At 51.2% G+C, this 19,320-nt stretch overlaps 1 protein-coding gene across 1 annotated transcript in view; it reads right to left on the bottom strand.

Moving 5' to 3' along the window:
• XXYLT1 (xyloside xylosyltransferase 1) overlaps positions 1-19,320 on the bottom strand; it is a 37,352-nt gene that overhangs the window by 10,287 nt on the left and 7,745 nt on the right. The window contains exons 2-3 of the mRNA XM_061371491.1: positions 17,218-17,365; positions 4,297-4,429 (exon numbers count right to left, since the gene is read on the bottom strand). Coding sequence (XP_061227475.1) covers positions 4,297-4,429; positions 17,218-17,365 — 281 coding nt within the window. The remainder of the gene's footprint in view (positions 1-4,296; positions 4,430-17,217; positions 17,366-19,320) is intronic.

The raw sequence follows: 19,320 nt of genomic DNA, 5'->3' as shown, positions 1-19,320 counted from the left end.
AGAAACTCGGTAGGAATAGGGGTTAAGCTCTGTCTTCTGTAATTGGAGAGTTTCCAGAACATTTCTGGGAGTGCCGCAGTATTTCCCCTCTCTGTTCATCTCAGCTGTGAGACTGCTTTGAAATGGGCACGCTTCTCCCTTTAACACCTGGCAGTGCTGAGCTCCTGTGTCTGGGGACAAGTGCTGAGCTGAGCCGAGCCAGGCTGGCAAGGAGGCTGCCGAGGAGGTCTGGGTTGCAGCAGCATCTGCATGAGGATGCCCAATGGAGACCTCTGCTGTGCCCCAGGTGCAGCCCCTGCTGCTCACGCTTGGTCATGAGGCTGACCTGCAGCATGCCCTGCTTCACTTGGCCATCACCCAGCTCCACTGCAGGGGTGACTATGGTTAAGCCACTCTTTTCAGGCCAGACACACACCCTGCATGCACACAGAAGACAGTGACCTTCCTGCTTGCCTGGTAACAGGCTGGCAGGCTGCATCTGCAGTGCATGTTTCTTAGCAGGCCTAATTGCACAGGAGGACCTGGAAGTCTCCATTTGGCCAGGATCTGGCATGGAGGGCTCAATGCAACATAAATATTTACACAGACTATCATCACTCACCCTCTGTAGCCTGGTGAACAGGACACTGCCAGCACTCCTGAATAGCTGAAATGCTGCAGGGGACAACAGGATTTTTAATTTAGGCTACGACTCTGCAGAAGCACTTTATAGCACAGAAAGCCTTTTGGTCCAAGCAAACTTAGATGAAGATTTTAATCTTTCCATCAAAATAATTCTCACTGAAGCAGGAGCTTCCAGTCTTGGCTGTGTGTGGATCCTGTGCAGGCAGACACATGAGCAAGCATATGTCAGTGCTGGGAAGAGGCTCTGCCTGCAGGCCAGCATGCAAACATCAACCTGGCAGGAGGCATCCAGTGCTGCCATGGAAAGCCCACAACTATCTATGACCCTACTGCATAGTATCAGTGACCCCAACAACCCTGGCAGTGGGGCAGCCTCCTGTGGGATAAAAGCTCTGCCTGTGACTCCATTCACAGAGGTGTTGACCATAACTGGTGTAACACATCGCATCCAGAAGCCTCAGGAAGGACAACATGCCTGACTCATGGACAGAGTGCTGCTTCCCCCACTGCAGCTGAAGAGAAGCAAACCTGATGCCAATGGCCTTGGGCCTCAGAGCAACTCCTGCACCTGACACGGGCTCCTGCAACCTTCCCCTCCACACCCAGGACCCTTGCCAGACATTAGCCTGTGGGACATGGCCAGGAGGTTGATCCGCAGGGCCATCCACGTACAGCTTCAGCAGGAGCTACTGCTCTCCACAGGCTGCTCCAACCCACCCTGAGCAACCCCATAGGCTGTGCAACAGTTAAACCCCAGAGTTTGCCTTGCAGGAGGGCCAGGAGATCCTGTTGCTCAGAGAAATGCATTTGTCCAAGACAAACAGTGGCCAGGCATTGTTTCAGCATGAGTCAAATGAGTGGAAATGCTCCCTTGCCATCCTGTTTTGCTGTTTGGAGGTTTCTCCCTACCTTCAGGATGTGCAAGCAGGCTCCGGGATGTTTCCTATTTGCTGTTCTCTTACTCCTCCATTTCCTGTAAGCATCTGTGCTCAGTACTGCTCAGTGCACAAGTGCAGCAGCATGGGCCTTGTGAAGTCCCAGCCTGTGCTGGGGAAGTGCAGCCTAAAGCCAGATAGCCATCGAGCTTCTGCTGAGGACAGCACTGCCTCCCAGAAAACAGTGCACTGTCTACAAAATTTGCTGTTCTGCAATTTACCTTCTCTGATGTGCCAAGTAGGTAGCAGGGATCCAGCACAGCCAAGAGCCTCCATGCATCTTCTCCACTGCTATAGAGAGGGGACCCAGGCGTTTCCCAGCCACCAGCTCACCCTGCCCTGAGGGTGCCAGTCCACAGCTCTGTGAGCAACCTCAAGAAAGCTCTGCCTGCTCACCCCAAGCCTCTGGGGCAAAGTTGGTACTTCAGAGAGGGGAGGACAACCTGAGTGCCAATGGGGAGGAAACACCACTGCTCCATAACCCTCCTCTACCCCCACTGCTACTTTTCCAAGTGATGCTTCGAGCCTGTGCATGTGTCAGATCACACGTCTCGAGCTGGCATATCATATTCACACCTACAACACATTTTTATGTTGCTGAAATTATAAAAATAGCGAATATATATATATATAAATTTTTTTTACAAAGATGTTCATGCTTTGTCAGCTTGTGTTTTTGTCTGGAAACTCTTGGTTGCAAGGTGTGAGTCCTGCAGGGTGCAGGCTTGGCAGGAGGGCAGGCTGGCGTATGCACAGCCCGTCCTGCGCTGGGTAATTTGGCAGCAAGAAGTATCAGGAACTTATTTACACATGAAGATCAAAACAGCACAAGAAGAGAAGCACAACATAGCCCAAAGTGACCCAGAGTGTCAAAACTGCAACAACAGAAAGTTCAGCCCAAAAATGCAGCCTGTGAGGGCTGTTACTGCTTGCCTTGTTTGTCCCCACCACAGGCGGCAAGAGGGGGGAGAACACAGCTTCAGCTTGGGTCAGATATTCCGTGCTCAGCCCTGCAGTCCCGTGCCTTGTCCCCTGCCGTGCTGGAGAGCTCTCCCTCCAGCTGAGCACCCCAAAGTTTACCTTGGCCCCCTCCAGGCATGCCCAGTCCCACAAATCACATCCAGGCAGCAGAACACCATCCCTGCACCCTACCTACGTGCAGAAATAATGCAAAACCAACCCCTGCAGAGACAGAAACACAGCGATTCCAACATGGACTAACTGAAGACAAACAAATGCTCCATTTATGCTGTTACAGGCTGCACTGCTAATGAGCGGGATATGCCCTGCTGGGCAGCACTGACTGATGCTGAGAGTCCAACACAGCTCAGTGGCCACACTCAGCTGTTGCTTCCACACTGCTTTAAGCTCTAACAATTGAATATGATAAACTAGGGCTGGATTTATCATTCTGCGCACCAAAATCCTGCCAGGACACCCAAAGCAGATATAGGAGTCCTCCATGGACTGCAGACTGTATAGGGCCTACGGAGATGAGAGACCTCAGCATCCATGTTCCTCTGGATCCACCTCTCTCTGCCAAGAGCTCAAGCCAGGAAGGGAGGTGACACTTCTGCCACAGGCACAGAGATGTCTTTTTGCAGCCTGGGAACAGTGGTGACTTCTGCAGTTTGAGCAACCAGAAATGCTCTCATGAGCATGCTCTCAGTTGGCTTGGGATTCTAGGAAGCGATTGGTGGTGATTAATGACCACCAGTTCCCTGCTGGTGAACTTCTCTCTCTCCTTACCCTCATCCCTTGTGGATGCACTTGCAGCACGAATGGCTGCTCCAGATCTTTGCAGCTCAGCTTTTGCCCAGAAGTGCTGGTGGACATGTCTTAGGATGTTCAGTTATTGATCTTACTATTAAAGCTTCCAGTATGGAAGGAAAAGACATACAGAGCTCTTAAGCCTTTTTATCTTTCTCCAAGAACTTTTCCATTACGATTAGTGAATCTAGCCAAGCCATCTCAGATGCTCAAACTCTGCTCAGCTGAGAAGCCATTAATATATCCTGTGTTGATTATATGATTCACCCTGGATTAAAACAAAACCTGAGGCCCATTCTTGGAACAATGCAGGTTAAATTAAATTAACTTTTCAAAGCATCAACCTGGAACTATCTACATCCCTGAAGAACACCAGTGGCTCCTGAATGGGAAGAGCTGGGCCCACCCCTTGTGGTTCCCACTACAGTTCACACAGGCTGGTGGACAAAGGGTCTGAAAAGCAAGTGACCACGGGACTATTTTCATGTTTGCAAGCCCAGGTCACCAACAGAGTTGCTCACTCAGTCTTGGCTGGGGGAACAGTTCTTCAGCAGAAGGTGCACTGACACTCCAGGGACACAGAACCTCTCTCTTGCCCAGACTCAACCCCTACTCTCTACAATATTCACAGCCAAAACATCTGAGCCCTGACACACAAACTGATGCTCCAGAATGCAATCACAGCACCTCAGCAGGCATGGCTGGGCAGACACTCCTCTAGAATAATCTAGGTATGGATTCTGGCACTAATGACCAGGAGCTTGGCTCTGGAAGCACTGTGATGATGCATGAGACCAAGGAAATCACAGGGATGCTGTACAACTTTGTTCGTACCTACAATTTTTAGATTAAGTCCCCCTGCAGGGATTAAAGGAGAGAGACTGCTTCCCCACAGATTTTCTTCCAAAGACCAATGTGAATTGAAGACACTGCCCTCTCACTGCTTCCCACGGAGAGGGGGCTGTACCTGTACACTGGCTGCATCTCCCTGGCAATCCCAATGACTGCGCCCTCTGGAAAGTTGTCAAATTCATCAAACAGGTCTCGGATGTTGGTCTTGTACTTCAGGTCCAAGTCTACCTGAATGACCTGTGTTATTTCTGAAAGCAAAAAGAGGAGAAAATCAGCTATATGAGCCAAAATTATAAGCAGTGATTACCAATGGCTACTTGATGAATTACACCCAATGAGGATTTGGTGCCATAAGCCCCACAGACAAATACAATCCAGCTTCAACCTCTACAGGAAGCTACCAACCTTTAACCATCATGACAGCATTTACCACTGCATATTTTAGGAATTATTTACTTCAGAAACCATTTTTGGTGACCACCTGCTTCTATTCACTCCCTCCTTCTTCCAGAAGACTGGTTTTCCATGTGACTGACAAAAGCAGGAGGTAGCTTCAACCCTGCTTCCTCTCCCTTTCTGAAAGTGCTTCTGCAGGAGCAGCCACACAAAACCTCATGCTCACATTCTGCTACGTACCTCTGGGAAAAGCTACCAACTCCACGAGTGTTTCCCATCTCCAGCCTACATAGCATCCATCCCTGGCTTGAAGTACCAGACTGATTCCCCTCACAGACAACATCAGTAATTCAGTCAGTCACATAGCACCCTTGGTAACACCTGCACAAGCTCATTAGCTGCCAGCAGTCTGACACGGGCTTCCCTGAGGGCAGAGATAACATCCCTCTGCCTACACAGAACTGCTGACAGTCTGCAGCAGCCTTGAAAACTTTATTACTGCCAGCACTGCCGTCGGAGACAAGGAGGGTCAGGCAGACATGGAAGCATTTTCCACTTGCAGGGGCAAAGTCAAGAGCAAGGGGAGGCTTGAGGGCATCATTATGAAGGCCAGGCCTGATCTCATTAACAGGTCAGGATCCTGCCTGCATTTGTCAGTCTCCTCTGCAGCACATGAGACTGACTGATGGAGATGTTGCTTCAGAGAGGGTGCAGGAGATGTGTCTCATTGAGACTGTTTGTCCCAGGTGGATCTGGGAATGTTGTACAGATTGCAGGAGGCCAAACGGGATGCAGCAAACAGAAACACTATGAGAGATCAGACCATCAGATGGGTTCCCCAGGCAAAGCCATACTCACCTCCTGTCCAGCCATGCTCAGCCCTCCCTGGGGACCGTGAGCAGAAAACAGCCATCCCCCACAGCATTACATAATGCCACGCTATTTATGTGCATTGTAACAGCCAAGAGCAAGATGGCCAGGTTGCTTAGCCCTCAGCACTAACTGGATTATAAGGACTGTCAACCTGCTCTGGCCCCGCTCACGATGCACAGCTGCCGTTACAGCTTCCAGCAGGCTGCATGTACATGTCACCTCTGCCTTCCAAGGAAACCAGGCCCTCATCCTTCCTCCTGCCCTCCAAACCAGCCTGCCCTCATCCTCTGCTGCCTTCATCCTCCGTGGGTATGGGTAGGGCTTCTCACCAGGCTGGTCTCACCCTCCAGCCTTGACACCACCAGTGTGCTTAGGACAGGCTGCTGGCCACCACAGGTCTGCAATCACTCAGTTTTCAGCCTCCAAAGCCACTGTCGAGACTAGCGACACAGAAGCACTGAGAGCAGCCAGGCACGGGCCACTCTCCTCCAGCACAGGAATGTAGCTTTGCCATTTCAAATGTGTTCATCACTCAGTGTTTGTGCATCGAGCAGTTGCTGGGCTGTACAGCAGCTCTGAATTTTTTGCAGATCCTGCACTAAGCTGGGGCTCTTGGCAATTGGCTGTACCTACCACACTGTCCTCATTTAGAAGGAAAAAGCTCTGTGAGGTTAAGCAAAAAATATACTGCTTACTCTGCGAAGCATCCAAGCAGAAATATAAATCAAGGAGAAAGAGTATCTGAGCTTCAACCCAGGCTGTATCTCAATTTATTTTTTTTAACATCCATCACTCCCTATCTGCTAAGGGAAAGGCCACACTTCTTTCACAGCCAGCAGTACGGCAATCCCCAGGCCTACCTAGTATTTACCACCACCATAATCCTCTGTTTGCAAAGATTTAAAACCTAGGCATAGTAATTCACTAGAGGCTAAAGCAGGTCTTGACCTGAAAGCAATTTCCCTCAGCCTTCCTAGAAGCCTTAGAAATTGCTAGCACAACTCAAGCAGATGAACAGGCAGAGTGAAGGCTTTATGCAACGGAGAACAAGACATGTATTGCAGATACCTCAAACATCCCTAGTAGTCCATATAACAGTGATGCAAAATCCCAAAACCTTAATGCTTAAAACTTGAGAACATCCAGACCTATCACAAAAGTCTATGGTGAAGATACCCCAGATCTACAGCACAAGCTCAGCCCACAAGAAGTGGGCTGGGAAGAACCTGAACCTTCTGAGGTGCTGCCAAGAACAGGGAGAGGGGATGAGGCTCCCAGGAGGATCCCAGCATGCTCACCCCAGTGCACAGCAGCCCTCTGACGCCTCATCGGGTTTGAATTAAATCAACCACGACACGTCATCCGATTGTTCTCTAACATTACAGATGAATGCAAACTGCAATTAATCACAGTGGAGAATGAAAGCTGAGCTAGGGGGATGTTGCAGTCCCACCCCTGCTTCAGCACCCCAGTGGGCAACAGGCTCTGGAGAGTCCCAGTGCAGCTGCTGAGAGCCTCGGGTGCAGCGGGGAGCAGAGCATGGGTGCAGCTGCAGTGCTGGGCAGAGTTGCCAGCACCACAGCAGGTCCAGTGTGGATAAACATGGCTTTTAAAACAAAGATGCTGGGTTCTTTATCCTGCTCTTCATTAGAGGCTCCCTGTGCTTGGCTCACCCTCCCTGTGCACTGGCCCCTACTGTGCTGGCAGAGCCCCCCAGGAAAAACTCATGACAAATTAGACCCGGATAACACAAAGTACTTTTTCCTTCAAGCACAAACTGCAACACTGAGACAAAAACGAGCATGGGTGACATTAAGCCCCACTTTGCCAGATGCAGCTTGCATGGACAGATTAATGGCAAAGATTTCTCTGCCTGGGACTGGCAAGAAGCCAGGCACTAATATTTACGATGCATCATGCTTTTTTGCCCTTCTACCAAACACTTCGTCCTGGCTGCCATGTGGGGATGAAGGAATCGTGTGCTCTCTTAGGCACAAACTGCTTGGAGGTGTCCAGCTGGAAATGTGGGAAAGGCTGAGAGTGTTCTTCTTGGCAAGGAATTTTTCTGACTTTGCCATGCTGCGTATTACCCTTTGCTCCTCTGCTCCTTTCAACTCTGGCTCTTTCAGCCATGGTGCATAAAGTGGAGTTATGCCACTCAAAGCGGAGATGATCTCCATTAGCAGTGACAGCTTTATGGCACAGGCTGACCCTGTTAAAAGCTCATAATGTTTTACTGCAGCCTCATACAAGTAGCCACAGCAGGGCTGCTCTCTGGGCTTGCCTCAAACCCTCCCACCAGCCACGTCCAGAGGAGAAAGACCAGCTTCAGGGATGCACAATCCTGCAGCAGTGTCTGCGGTGCTGAAACCCAGGAGAGAAAGGCACCACCAGTGCCTAAGCCACCCTGGGCACTGCTGCCAAAGAGAGAGAGAACCAAGGTTATCCCAAAGAGAGAGCTGCCAGTTGCAGACCCCATCTTGTGCAGGTGCTCCCTCCTTCCTGCAGGAGCCTCTGCCCAGCAAGGGGCAGAGGCAGGCAGAGGTCACTTCTCTGTGCCTGCTGCCCAGCATCCTGTGCCAGGACTCAGCAGAGCAAGCAGGCTCCCCAGCTGTGTGCTGAGATGCCTGTCAGGTTGTATGGATGCTCTGAGTGGAACTCAGGAGCCCCTCTGCAGGGGACAGCTTCTGCAGCAAGTCTGATGGCCCTTCCCAGGAGGCACAGTGGGGACAAGGCGGTACGGGGGCAGGCCCACCCCACCAACATGTGGTGCGACCCTTAGAAACAAATTGTTCTTCACAAGGCTGGGGAAGTGCTGGCTTCAGCTTCTTCCATACAAACCACGCCAGATCTGGGGCAGATGCATGCCACCACTGGCAGCCACCGTTGCGCTATGGAGAGGGGAAAGGAGTGAAAATAACAACTTGTGTGTCAAGGACCAAATAGAACATTTGGGAGCTGCCATCACAACACAAAGGGCAGAAGCTGTCCAGCAAATGGTGTGGTCTTAATCATTGTTGATTGAGCAGTGGTTTAACAGCTTTACGGTAGAAACAGCAAGAATTTGAACCTCCTAGAGGTGGTGTAGCTCTCCAGCCCATTGACAAGTTCTGTTCCCTCCTCAGAGTACAAAATCTGCCAGCAGCTGGTCTGGAAGCAGAGACACTGCAGGTGACAGTGCAATGGCAGGAGGGGACAGACCACCACCCTGCCAGCTTGTTCTGTGCCCAAATCTCACACACACTCCTGAGGCAATCGCTTGCCACCAGTGCTGGTAGTGATTTTGCCCTGCTTCCACCATCCCCTTCACCAGGGTCTCCATCTATTTCAACAAACCTGTTTTTGAGGACCTAAGCACCCTGACACACCATGCTAATGAGGAGAGACTCCCTGAACATAGAATTATTTAGGTTGAAAAAGACCTTTAAGATCGAGTCAAAACGTTAACCTGGCACTTGGCAAGTATCTTGTGCTTTCCCTGCATCACAGCAGCGACATCTGGGGCCAGAGCCTGGCACCCTGTGACCATAAGAGCAGAAGAGGCGAGATCAAGGAGAACACCACTGGGACTGCCAGCCTCACGTACTGTGGACCTCTCCCTGCAGAACCACAGCAGTGAGCTCTGCAGCACAAGCAGGCTGGAATCCCTCCACCCTTCTGCAGATAGGACAGGGGGCAATGACCCCGATGGGAAGGGACAGATAGCTGCCGATGTGGAGTGGCTCAGAGATCCTTCTGCAGGGACAGCAGTAGGTGGACGGCTGCCTGACAGGGCAAAGTGAAGGGACAGGAGTGTCCCCTGCTGGTTGCAGCTCTGGGTGTCGTGGGGCTGCTGCAGGGGTCGTGGAGGGGCCAGGGGGTGGCTGTGCATTTTGCCACTTGATTTGAACTGTCAGAAGGAAGAGGGCTGGGTGGCCCATGCTCTCCAAGCTGGGGTCAGCAGGATTGTAGAGCTCAGGTCCACTGGTCTGCAAATGCTGGGCGTACCTGCACAGCTTCCCCTCCATTGCTTTGTGTTTAGCTCTGACTACCTGACTTTGGCCAGGTTTTGTAGCTGTCCCCATCACAACGGGGCTAGATTCCAAGGAAAGCAGGAGCTGTGAAGGCCCAGTAGCCACTTTGGATGACTGCCTTGGGCAACAAAGCTCCTGGATCAGGGTGGCAGCAGCCCCTGCTCCAGTGGGCAGCCTACGGACCAGCAGCAACTCAGGGCACTAAAAAGCTGCCCATACTGGCTGTGAAACCAGGATCCTCTGCCCTTGAGACAGACGCATGGCCAAGAAAAACACCGCTCCCACAGCCAGCACCAGGGCTGGGCATGGGTGTGTGTGTGGGAGGTGACAGGGTCTGGAGGGTCCCTGTGCAACCGAAGGGGGGCTGCTCAGCAGCAGCAGCCAGCCACCCTGAAAAGCCTCTGGTGCAGCAGGGAGCGGAGCACGAGTGGAGATGCAGTCCTGGGCGGATATGCCTGCACCCCAAGCAGCTTACTATGGATACACACAGCTTGTTTACACAAACACACTGGGTTCTCCATACTGCCCTTCCTTAGAGGCTCCCTGTGCTTGCCTCACCAACCCCAGCGATGCCAGCTGTCCCTGGCTGCTCTCCCTCCTGCTGTCAGCAGGGCTGTGAGCAGCTTCCTCTCTGGCCATGTGCTCCCCCTGCAAGCCCTTATTTTCTCCACAAAGTCTCCCTCTCTACTTCCAAGATTAATCACTGCTGCCATGACAGCACCAGAGTCTCACCCAGAGGAAGGCAGCCAAGGTAGGAGCATGTACATGTCTGCAAGCACAATTCACGCTCCACAGAGCTTGCTGCCAGCATGCTGGTGACTGGGGGTGGGCGGGACTCCAGTCCCCATCCCAGGGCCTGGTGCTGCTCCAGAGCCCACCCTCCCAGGAGAAGATGATCCTACAGAGCCCTGCACTGGCAGGGCAGACAGCTTGTCTTCCAGGTGCCAGCTTAAACACAGGTCCTTGCCTCTGCTGGGTGGCCAAGGGTCCCCTCTGTTCCTTGGGGCAGCCCAGCAACCTCCCTTCCCTGCAAGCATGGCACCAGGGGAGGGCAGGCAGTGAGGGGGTATGTGCCCAAGCGCCCCAGATGCTAACCAGGTTTCTGCAGCAGCGATGAGGCACCCAGCAGAGCAGAGAAGCGCTGCTGCACCGCAATCCCAGCCTATCCGCTAATTACAAAATTAGGCTGCCTGCCAGAGACAGATGACAAATCATCACTGCCACCCACAATGGGCAGCACCCAGCTGAACTTGGGGTCTGGTGCAGCAGCAATGGTCCTGAGTACCGACAGCAGCATCGCTCTGCTTGCCTTGCTCCACACCCCATAGCCATCTCCAGAGGGACGGGAAAGAATCCGCAGGAGATGGATGTACTTTGTTCCAGGAAATTAATTTTTCCTGTGCATCCTAGTGTCTCCTTGTAATCCATCAAGGTTTGAGGGACTAATATTTAACAGTGCTCAACACTTCGGTTCTTAACCAGACTCCAAGGCAGCGACACCACTGAGCATGTGACAGCTTTCAGGATGGAGCTGAAGGTGTTGCTTGCTATGTATTTAATATACACCGCCGCTGGGGGGAGAGTGTGAAGACACTTTCTGGAGCTGAGGGAAGAGCAGCAGGAAACCTTCTAATCAGAAAAAATAAGGTTTAATTCCAGATTGCCATAAATTACAAGGCAATATGGATGGAAAGCTGTGAAGTATCGGATGGATGAGACGGAAAGGGAAACAAAAAAGAGATACAGCAAAATAAATGTATTAAGGTAGATGAGCTCACATTCCGATTAACTGCACATGGTGGCGGAAGGGGCTGCAGGCAGATTTTTCCTTGTCTTTTCCTGCTAAGCATTAATGAGCTACGGCAGCAGGGAGCAAGGCCGTGGGGAGAGCAGCCCCAGAACCAATGCTGGGTGACCCCCAGCAACTTCACCCTTTAGTGCCAGGGGAGTGGGGCTGGCTGAGGAGGGAGGGGAGCAGTACACACTGCAGCACCGGGTCCCAAGACCCTGACACTTCACATGGAGGGGGGAGCAGCCACATGCGCCTGCCCCCATCTGACAGATCTAGGGCATCCAAAAAGTAATCGATGGTGACACTGCAGCGAGGGGTGGAACGATGAGGAGTGACACCACCCCCATGGGCTGTGGGTCACACTAGCCCCTAGCAGCAACAGTACTGCAGGGAAGGGGGTTCTGCCATGCTGAAGCACCGAGGGGGCTGCCAGGCACCTGCTGAGCAGCATCGCATACCCCTCATCACAGCAGCCCTTCCCGAGGGGCTCTCCTGCCAGGAGACCAGTCCTGCAGGCAGCTGGATGGGGTTATTGTCTCAGCTTGGCAGGTGAGAACCACCATACAAGGCAACAGCCTCCAGGGCCTTTACCTGGGGTGAACTTACTTAGAGATTTGCTGTTGCCTGCTCCCAAAAAGCACCACGAAAATAACTCCCCTGGCACAAGAGGCTTGCCCCAGCAAGGAACAATGGCTGGCACTACCCTCCCTGTTGCTCACAAATCCATCACTCCAGCCTCTTCTCATCACAGGATCTGACATGAGTGCATGCAGCTCAGAGACACACTGGGGAAGGAATGTGGCAGCTGTGGCTGCAGTGTGATGCAGGGAGGGAGGTTATGAGAGCACAGCAGAAATCATTAACACCTCCTCCATCTCTGTAAGGATGGGAATATTTTTGCCAGAAAATAAGCCCTTCAGCTACTGCAGCATCCTGTGGGAACTGTGGCTTGCAAGGATGTGGCTCTTGGGCCAACTCCCATAGCTCCACCACAGACTCCCATTTTCTGTGTCTCTTCACAACATCTCCACTTCGATAATATATGATCAGGCCTGGAGCATCTGGGACACAGGCACTCTCCTCCTAGCACTCTCCCAACCTGCTGCATTTCTGCATACCCCCAACATGGTGGGGCTCAGCAGTGACAGCAATGTTCAGCCAGCAGGAAAGGATTAGGAGTGATGCACTCAAAATGCTCATTTATGATAGTGTAAGTCACTGAGTTTTGTGGGTAGCTGCACCATGCACCAGTAATTGCTCTACAGCTGACAGGAGGAAGAAGAGGAGGTGATGCTTCCCCATCTCTCTTTTCCAGGCTCCACCTTACAGACCTCTGATGCACATTTCCTTGTTCACTGTGTGACACAGGATTAGTGCACCATAACCCACTGCACACAGGTGCTGTTGAGGGGAAACATCACATGTAGTCACCTGGTACCCTGTGGGCAAACAGAGCCCGGCGTAGGCAACCCCATATTACAGATTCAAATGTTTCAGCTGCAATGGCAAACCCTCACAGGCAAGCACTTACAAATGCAGCAATGTTTTCAGGATGCTGCATGCCTGCTTTTACAGAGGGCCCTAGCAGAAGACAGTTACTTGCCAAGGCATTGTACCAGCAAACAGACTATTTTCCTGACACCTTTCTGCTTAACCCATTCCCCTAGCTCCCCGGCTTTCCACCTCTATGGCCAGCAGCAGAAGTGCTCCAGGTGCCCAGGCCCTGAGACAGCAGAGCTCAGCTCAGCACTTGCTCCAACATGTCTCCTGCCTGGCCTTTACCTTCCCTCCAGCTCCACTCCGTGGGAAAGGCATAAACTGACGCTCACAGAGGCTGCTGTCTCCAGGCCAGGACTCCAGAGTAGGCAAAGGCTGATATCAGTTTTGTGAGAGATCAAGCCAGAGCCAGCAGCTGGAGTCTGCTGCAAGCAGCATCAAACCCCAAGCAGCCTGAGGCTTGGTCATTAACAAGCAGCTTTGACAAACATCCTTATAATCTGGTCTATGCTTCACAATCAGTGCAGACATTGACCATGAGCTGCAGGAACTGCCCCATTCAGAGCCTGAGTCCAGTGAGACCGCTGGACATCCCATTTGATCCTGCTGTGTCACAGATGTTAAGTCTGGACACCTGCTGTGAAGCCAATGGCGCAGCTCCCTGCTGGCAGCCATAAATTTCATCAACACATAATGATCATCCTGCTCTATTCTCCTTCCTTGTCGCTCCTCATCTTCATTTAGCCAAAGAGAAAAAGCCACTTCTCCCACCCAGCTCCTACTGCTCTTATCCATCACCTCTCATGAGCACTGCAACCAGTGATCTTAATAATTTAGTCATATGTCACCTCACCAATGTCAATAGTGATAATTAGTCCAGTATTTCCTCACCAAATGTTTTCTCCCAAATATTTTTCAATACATCCACTTTCTCACCTGGATTCCTAACACCAGAATAAACCAGATGAGGAATTGTCTCTCTTCCCCTTCTCAGTCCCATGCTTTCAAAGTATTTAAAACAGGCTGAGTGTGAAACAGCATTTGCCTCTCTCCCCGGATGTTAGGTAGACACCTTCTGATGGCTCTCACCATGTGCTCTCGGACCCTTCAAGCACACAAGTCATCTCTGGGATGAAGCAGATATCAAAGCACAAGAGAAGCTGGGCATGAGGAGGAATCATCCTGTTGAGCTCCTTTCCTGGAGATCCCCACAACTAACTTTATACATATGCTTTTAAGAGATCCCATTAGCAGAATTAAACATTGCACTCGCACCCCTCCTGCTCTGCACTCTTCCCTCCACTGCCCATGTGAAAACATAAGGCTGAGCCACATTAGCCCAAGCAGGGGGCATTCCTGCTGGCACTCTCTCTCCTTGACATGTCCGTAAGGAGGGTGATAAAAAGCTTGCCAGGTCCTCTAAAGTTACATGACTAAAAAGACAAGTAATTAGAGGGATTGAAGCCAGTTGGGAAGTGAGAGTTCACTTCTGGATGGGCATACTGAAAAGGAAAGTGAAAAGATTTGAGTTCTTGTCCTTCCTTCTCCTAGCACTGCTCTGAAAGTCCTCAGACCATTTCATGCTGGCATCATCCTCATCCTGGCAGCTCCTCCAAAGCTTGAACCCTGCTTGTCCTCTCCCTGTGTAAATTTCCCATCACTTCTCCCTTGCAGAACCATTGTGATGCATGAAGCCTTCTCCTCCAGCTCCTCGGGCCTGGCCATACTGCATTAAAACAGGATTTATGAGCCTCAAGCAGACAAGAGTTATGCAGTCTGCACTTTTGCACGCTGCATACCAAGTCCCCAGCTGGTTTAAATCAGATTAACTCCACTGATGTAAGACATTTAAGGCAAGAGCGTTCCATGATTTACACCAGCCAAGAAGCTGTTACATTACAGTTTGGCAGCTGCAGGTTTTAGATCTGAAGTTTTTCGGGCAAGGATCCCAAACAACAGTGAAAGACAGCAGCTGAGTGGCAAAACCCATTTATTCTCAGTGCAATATGCTTGCAGGCAGCACGTGTTCCACAAAAGTCCTTAGAAAAAAAAAGAAAACTAAGCCTGGTGTTCAGTTTCTGGTCTGCAAAGTCAGTGCCTGTCACAACCCCAAGGCTCCACACAAATCCCTAAGTCATGATACCACGGAAACGCCTCTCTTCAAAAAATTATAAATCTGGAAAACTAAAGCCAGGCAACTTTAATGCAAAGTTTGCCAGCTATTGAAAAAAAAACCCTATAAACTGATTAATACAAATGCAAACAAACACACAAGAGAGTTTAATATTCAAATCAGGGTCTTCATTTCTGATGGAGGATGCTTAAGCTTCCAATCAAATCTGGCTCCCACAGAGGAATGGTGCTAACGGCATGGAGCCAGATATACCTGCAGAAGTGCACAAGAAGATGCAGCATTCAGGGCAGGAGAAATGGCACAGAAACGTACCAGGAAACTGCCTGAAAAGGAAGGTTTAGTCTTTTCTCTTCCAACTCAGCAAAGTGGCTTCTTTACGCCAGCAGAGGCCTTTCAGGGCCAGGAGAGTGGCAGGAGCTCAGTGCCCTTCCCATGCTGTCTGCAGCCTGCAAGCGGGCAGCAGAGCTGCCGCCTGTCCTGCTGACTCCGATCTGGTGCTGGCTATGCAGGGAAGAGGCCAGGGAGCCCCACCAGCTCCATAAATCACCAGGCACCCAGTGCAGCAAACCTGGCCACCCTTGCAAAGGAAACATAAATCAGCTTTACTAGCAGCTTCTGAAACAAAAACTAAGCTCCTTTGGCTATAAAAATGCCTCTTTAAACATTGTGTGCCCTGAATAGGCCATTGAAAGCCCCATCAGGTCAAGGGAGAGCAACAAGCTTTCCAAAAGATGAGGTAACTTGCAGATTGACAAATCGAGAAAAGGCACTTCAGACTGAGGAGGTTCTTGATGGCAGGCAGCACAACATGGATATCTTTAGCACACAGTAAAGACAGGGCAGGGAATAGTGAGGAGTGAATTAGCTGGAATTAATGCCATCGTTTGTATTCAGACTAATTCAAGGCACCCAAAATGCAGACATCATCAGACACCAAAATAATCTACCCAAGTCTAACAGAGAGTAAAGTACAGCACATTTGCTGGAGCCCACTGAGCGATCATCAGTAGGGGCTGGACTGGACCCTCAGGGCCACCTCGCTTCACAGGCTACCTCCCTGCCTGCTCTTCCTTAATGCCTTCCTGCATAACTTAAACACCACTGCCCCACGGTTTCATAAGTAGCATGGGATGGTTGTACCAGGAGGACAAGAGTAAGTCCAGAAGAGGCCTCACAAACCAATGCAGAGGCAGGAGCTACTGGGTAGAGCCAAACTGAGACATGGGTCAGCGGGGGAAAAGGGAGTGGCACAGCCCAGTCTTACCTCAGCAAAAGCAAGACTGTACCTGAGATCCATGGTAGGAAGTCTGCAGGGAATATTATGGCTGGGCAGAGGCTACAGATGCAGAGGAAGCTGCTGATGCCAGTGGTGCTAGCCATGGGAACACATATTTCAGTGACACATATGCGGAAATGAGCCACCACCATGTACCATCCACAAACAGCTTTGAGAGACTGGTCACCTCCTGGGGTGGGCGCATGACCAGGCAGGACCCCAGGGCTCCCTGCTGCCACTGCCACCTGTGCCCTGCTGCAGCACAGCAAGGGTACCTGGCTAGCCCAGGAGGGGATGCTACCATCACTGGTGTGTCAAGACAGCAAGGCAGCCAGCTGCGAGAAAACAGGGACCAGTGCCAGGAAGCAACAGGCAATCTAGGAGAGCTCAGGGAAAGGTTTGAAGTCCAAGAATTAAACACCCTCTTTGCATGACTGGCACAAGGCTAGAGACTATGCTGGTCCCAGAAGAAGCACCAGCGGTACAGCTGGGAAAGGAAAACATGGCATCAACTGAGCCAAGCCCCTGCTGCCAGCTGCCTTGTTTTCCTGTGATTTATTGTAGTCTCCACACTCAAAAACCAGCACAATAAGGAAACGTAAGTGATCAGAGGCTGCTAATCAGCAAAGCTTTCCAAGAGCTCACCAAAGTGAAGGGAAAAGGCTCAACAACCACTCTCTGCTGATGCCACACAACAGGCGTGTGGCACCTCTTTCTGCCGACACCCCAAGGGGGAATGGGGCTGTAAAAACACAAGAGCAAGCATGCTTGCTCCTGTCTCACCTCCCCTACCATCTCAGGCTGCAACACCAGGGCCAGCTGCCGTGTGGCAGAGATAACCTCCTGCTACTCACACCAATGGAGACCTGGATGTGGGCAGTCTTGGACTAAAGGGCCTGTTACTCTGCACGAAGGAGCAGAACCCCAGGAGCCCATCCCCAAAGTTTATTAACTTTCCTTGCATTTCAAATAGCACTGGATAACATCTCCATGCAGAACAAAAGGAGAGGCTTGTTGCCAGAGGCAGCTGCTGCTGCAGCTCAGCAGCACCTTACCTTTGGGCATGATGCGATGCATTGCCACAGACAAGAAGAAGATGGAGTCACTGTAGTAGGTCCCTGATCCAGCGCTGAAGTGTTTCTGCATGGCTTCAACAATTGGAAACAGCTTTTCTGTCAGTTCATTCACATCATGAACAATTACCTGGGAAAGACACCAGAAACACCACTGAGCTGCTGCTTCTAGGGATGGGCCCAGCTCTGCAGCTTTTGCTCAGCCTGCACCAGCACGGGCAAGGGAGCAGGCTGTTAAAGCACAAATACAGCTGGTGGCACTGCAGCTGCACAAAGGGGTCTGACTGCCCCAGTCCCTGCATGTTCCTCTACCATGACAGCCAGCCAAGTGCAAGAGTGGAAAGAGGGAAGGATTTTTACAGCCATTTCATAACTGTGAGATGGGCAGAGGCTTTAATCCACTCACACAATTAAGCATGTTCAATGTTTTGTGGCTTTTTTCTGGTCTGTTCCCAGTGCTTACTGCGACCATGTATCTGGTCTTCCATATGGAGTTTATCAGAAGAGGCGACAGTTTGCTCCAGGCTCTGGCATCCTGCTGTTCTGAAGCAAGCCAGACCACATCACTTACCCTGAGGACCAAGACTTGCTCCCTGCTCCAGAGGCAGGCTGTGACAGGGATGCAGCCCGGATTTCCTGAGCCTCAGCCCAGCATGGAGGCAAGCTTTGCAGCACGTCCCGCCACAGCTGGAGGGAGAAAGGAAGGATGGGCCACAGCACGCCGAGGAAAATCCAAGCACCAGGAATTACAGCAGAGCTGAGAAACTTCTCTAGATGGACCTCAGCCCACTTGTGCTGGGGGTTTTGCTCAGCCCTGCTGGAGCCCATGGACCAGCACCAGCCCTGGCACGCCTGTGCAGGTTGTGGATATGGGCCACAAACAGGAGCAATTGCAAATGTACCCTTGTCAGCTACTGAAATGTTACAAGCTTAGAATTAATTTTGGTCAAAGTCCAATGAACACGAACTCTGATGCAGGATGATGCTCGTTATACACACAGAAGGACACAGGTCACTGAATCACATAAGACAACCAGAGGGATTGTCAGGGTAATTAAGAGAGACGAGGGACACGACCCCGTGGCCGATAAGGGGGAGTGCGGGAACTCAAATATGGAGGTTGCGCTGCCTTCTTGAGGCTAGGGAAAGCAGGAAGGGTCCTTCAGGAACTGAAGGCCGGAGAGGACACAACTTTGAAGCAGTACTTGAATTTTGGAAAGGGGAGCCTGTACCTGCTGTCTGAGGGATACCAAGGCACTGCGCCAAGCTGACCCTGCCTTCAGCAGGAACCTCAACCACATGATCTCCATAGGTCCCTTCCAAACTTAACTATTCAATGATCCTATGGTTTCACTCCTTTTCCCTACTAAAACTTTAACTCCTTAAGAGAAAGGAGCCCTTCATTATACACTTAAACATGCAGGTCTGTAATGCATATAAGGCATTTGCCTTAAAAAAAACTATCAAACCAATAATTAAACCAAATCAAGTGCTTCAGAGGAAAAGGTGGTTCTGAGCTGAGGCAATGACCATCTTCTCTGTGGGATGCACCAGGGGCTGCTGTGATGCTCAGCAAGTCTGGCACAGAGATGGAGGCAGTGAAAAGTCTGACCTTCTTCCCCCCTGCCCTTCTTGCAGAAAATGTTACCCAGACAAAAGCACTCTCACATTAGAGCAGAGCTCACTGGAGGCAGGGAGCTGCTCATGGGGCCTGCAGTATGCTGAACACTGCAAGGTGGTGGGCCCATCCTGACCATCTGCACGATGACAGAATTCATGGTGAGGTACATACAGCCACAGCAGGCCCCTGCCCTGGGGAGAGCACCATGAACAGCTATCACCACCCAGGCACTTGCACAGGCTCCGTGATCAGGGTGTCCCTCAGTGGGATGGCCACGCTGCCAGCATCCCGGCTGCTGGGCCTGGGGCCAAGCGCCTGCAGGAGGAAAAACACAGAACACTGTGTACCAGGAAAATGTATTGGAGAACTCATCAGCAGCCACACCTGGCTTTAGACAGCACAGCATATTCCCCAAGACATCACGGGGGGAAGAAACACCGTTACCAGTAACATTACGGCAGCTG

The sequence above is a fragment of the Neopsephotus bourkii genome, unplaced genomic scaffold, assembly GCF_033783945.1.
Source record: "Neopsephotus bourkii isolate Nb327-2 ecotype Australia unplaced genomic scaffold, CSIRO-AGI_Nbou_v1 NB_1574, whole genome shotgun sequence".
Classification (NCBI taxonomy): domain Eukaryota; kingdom Metazoa; phylum Chordata; class Aves; order Psittaciformes; family Psittacidae; genus Neopsephotus; species Neopsephotus bourkii.
The sequence above is the reverse complement of the archived record's forward strand: the minus strand, read 5'-3'. Positions and strand labels throughout refer to the sequence as shown.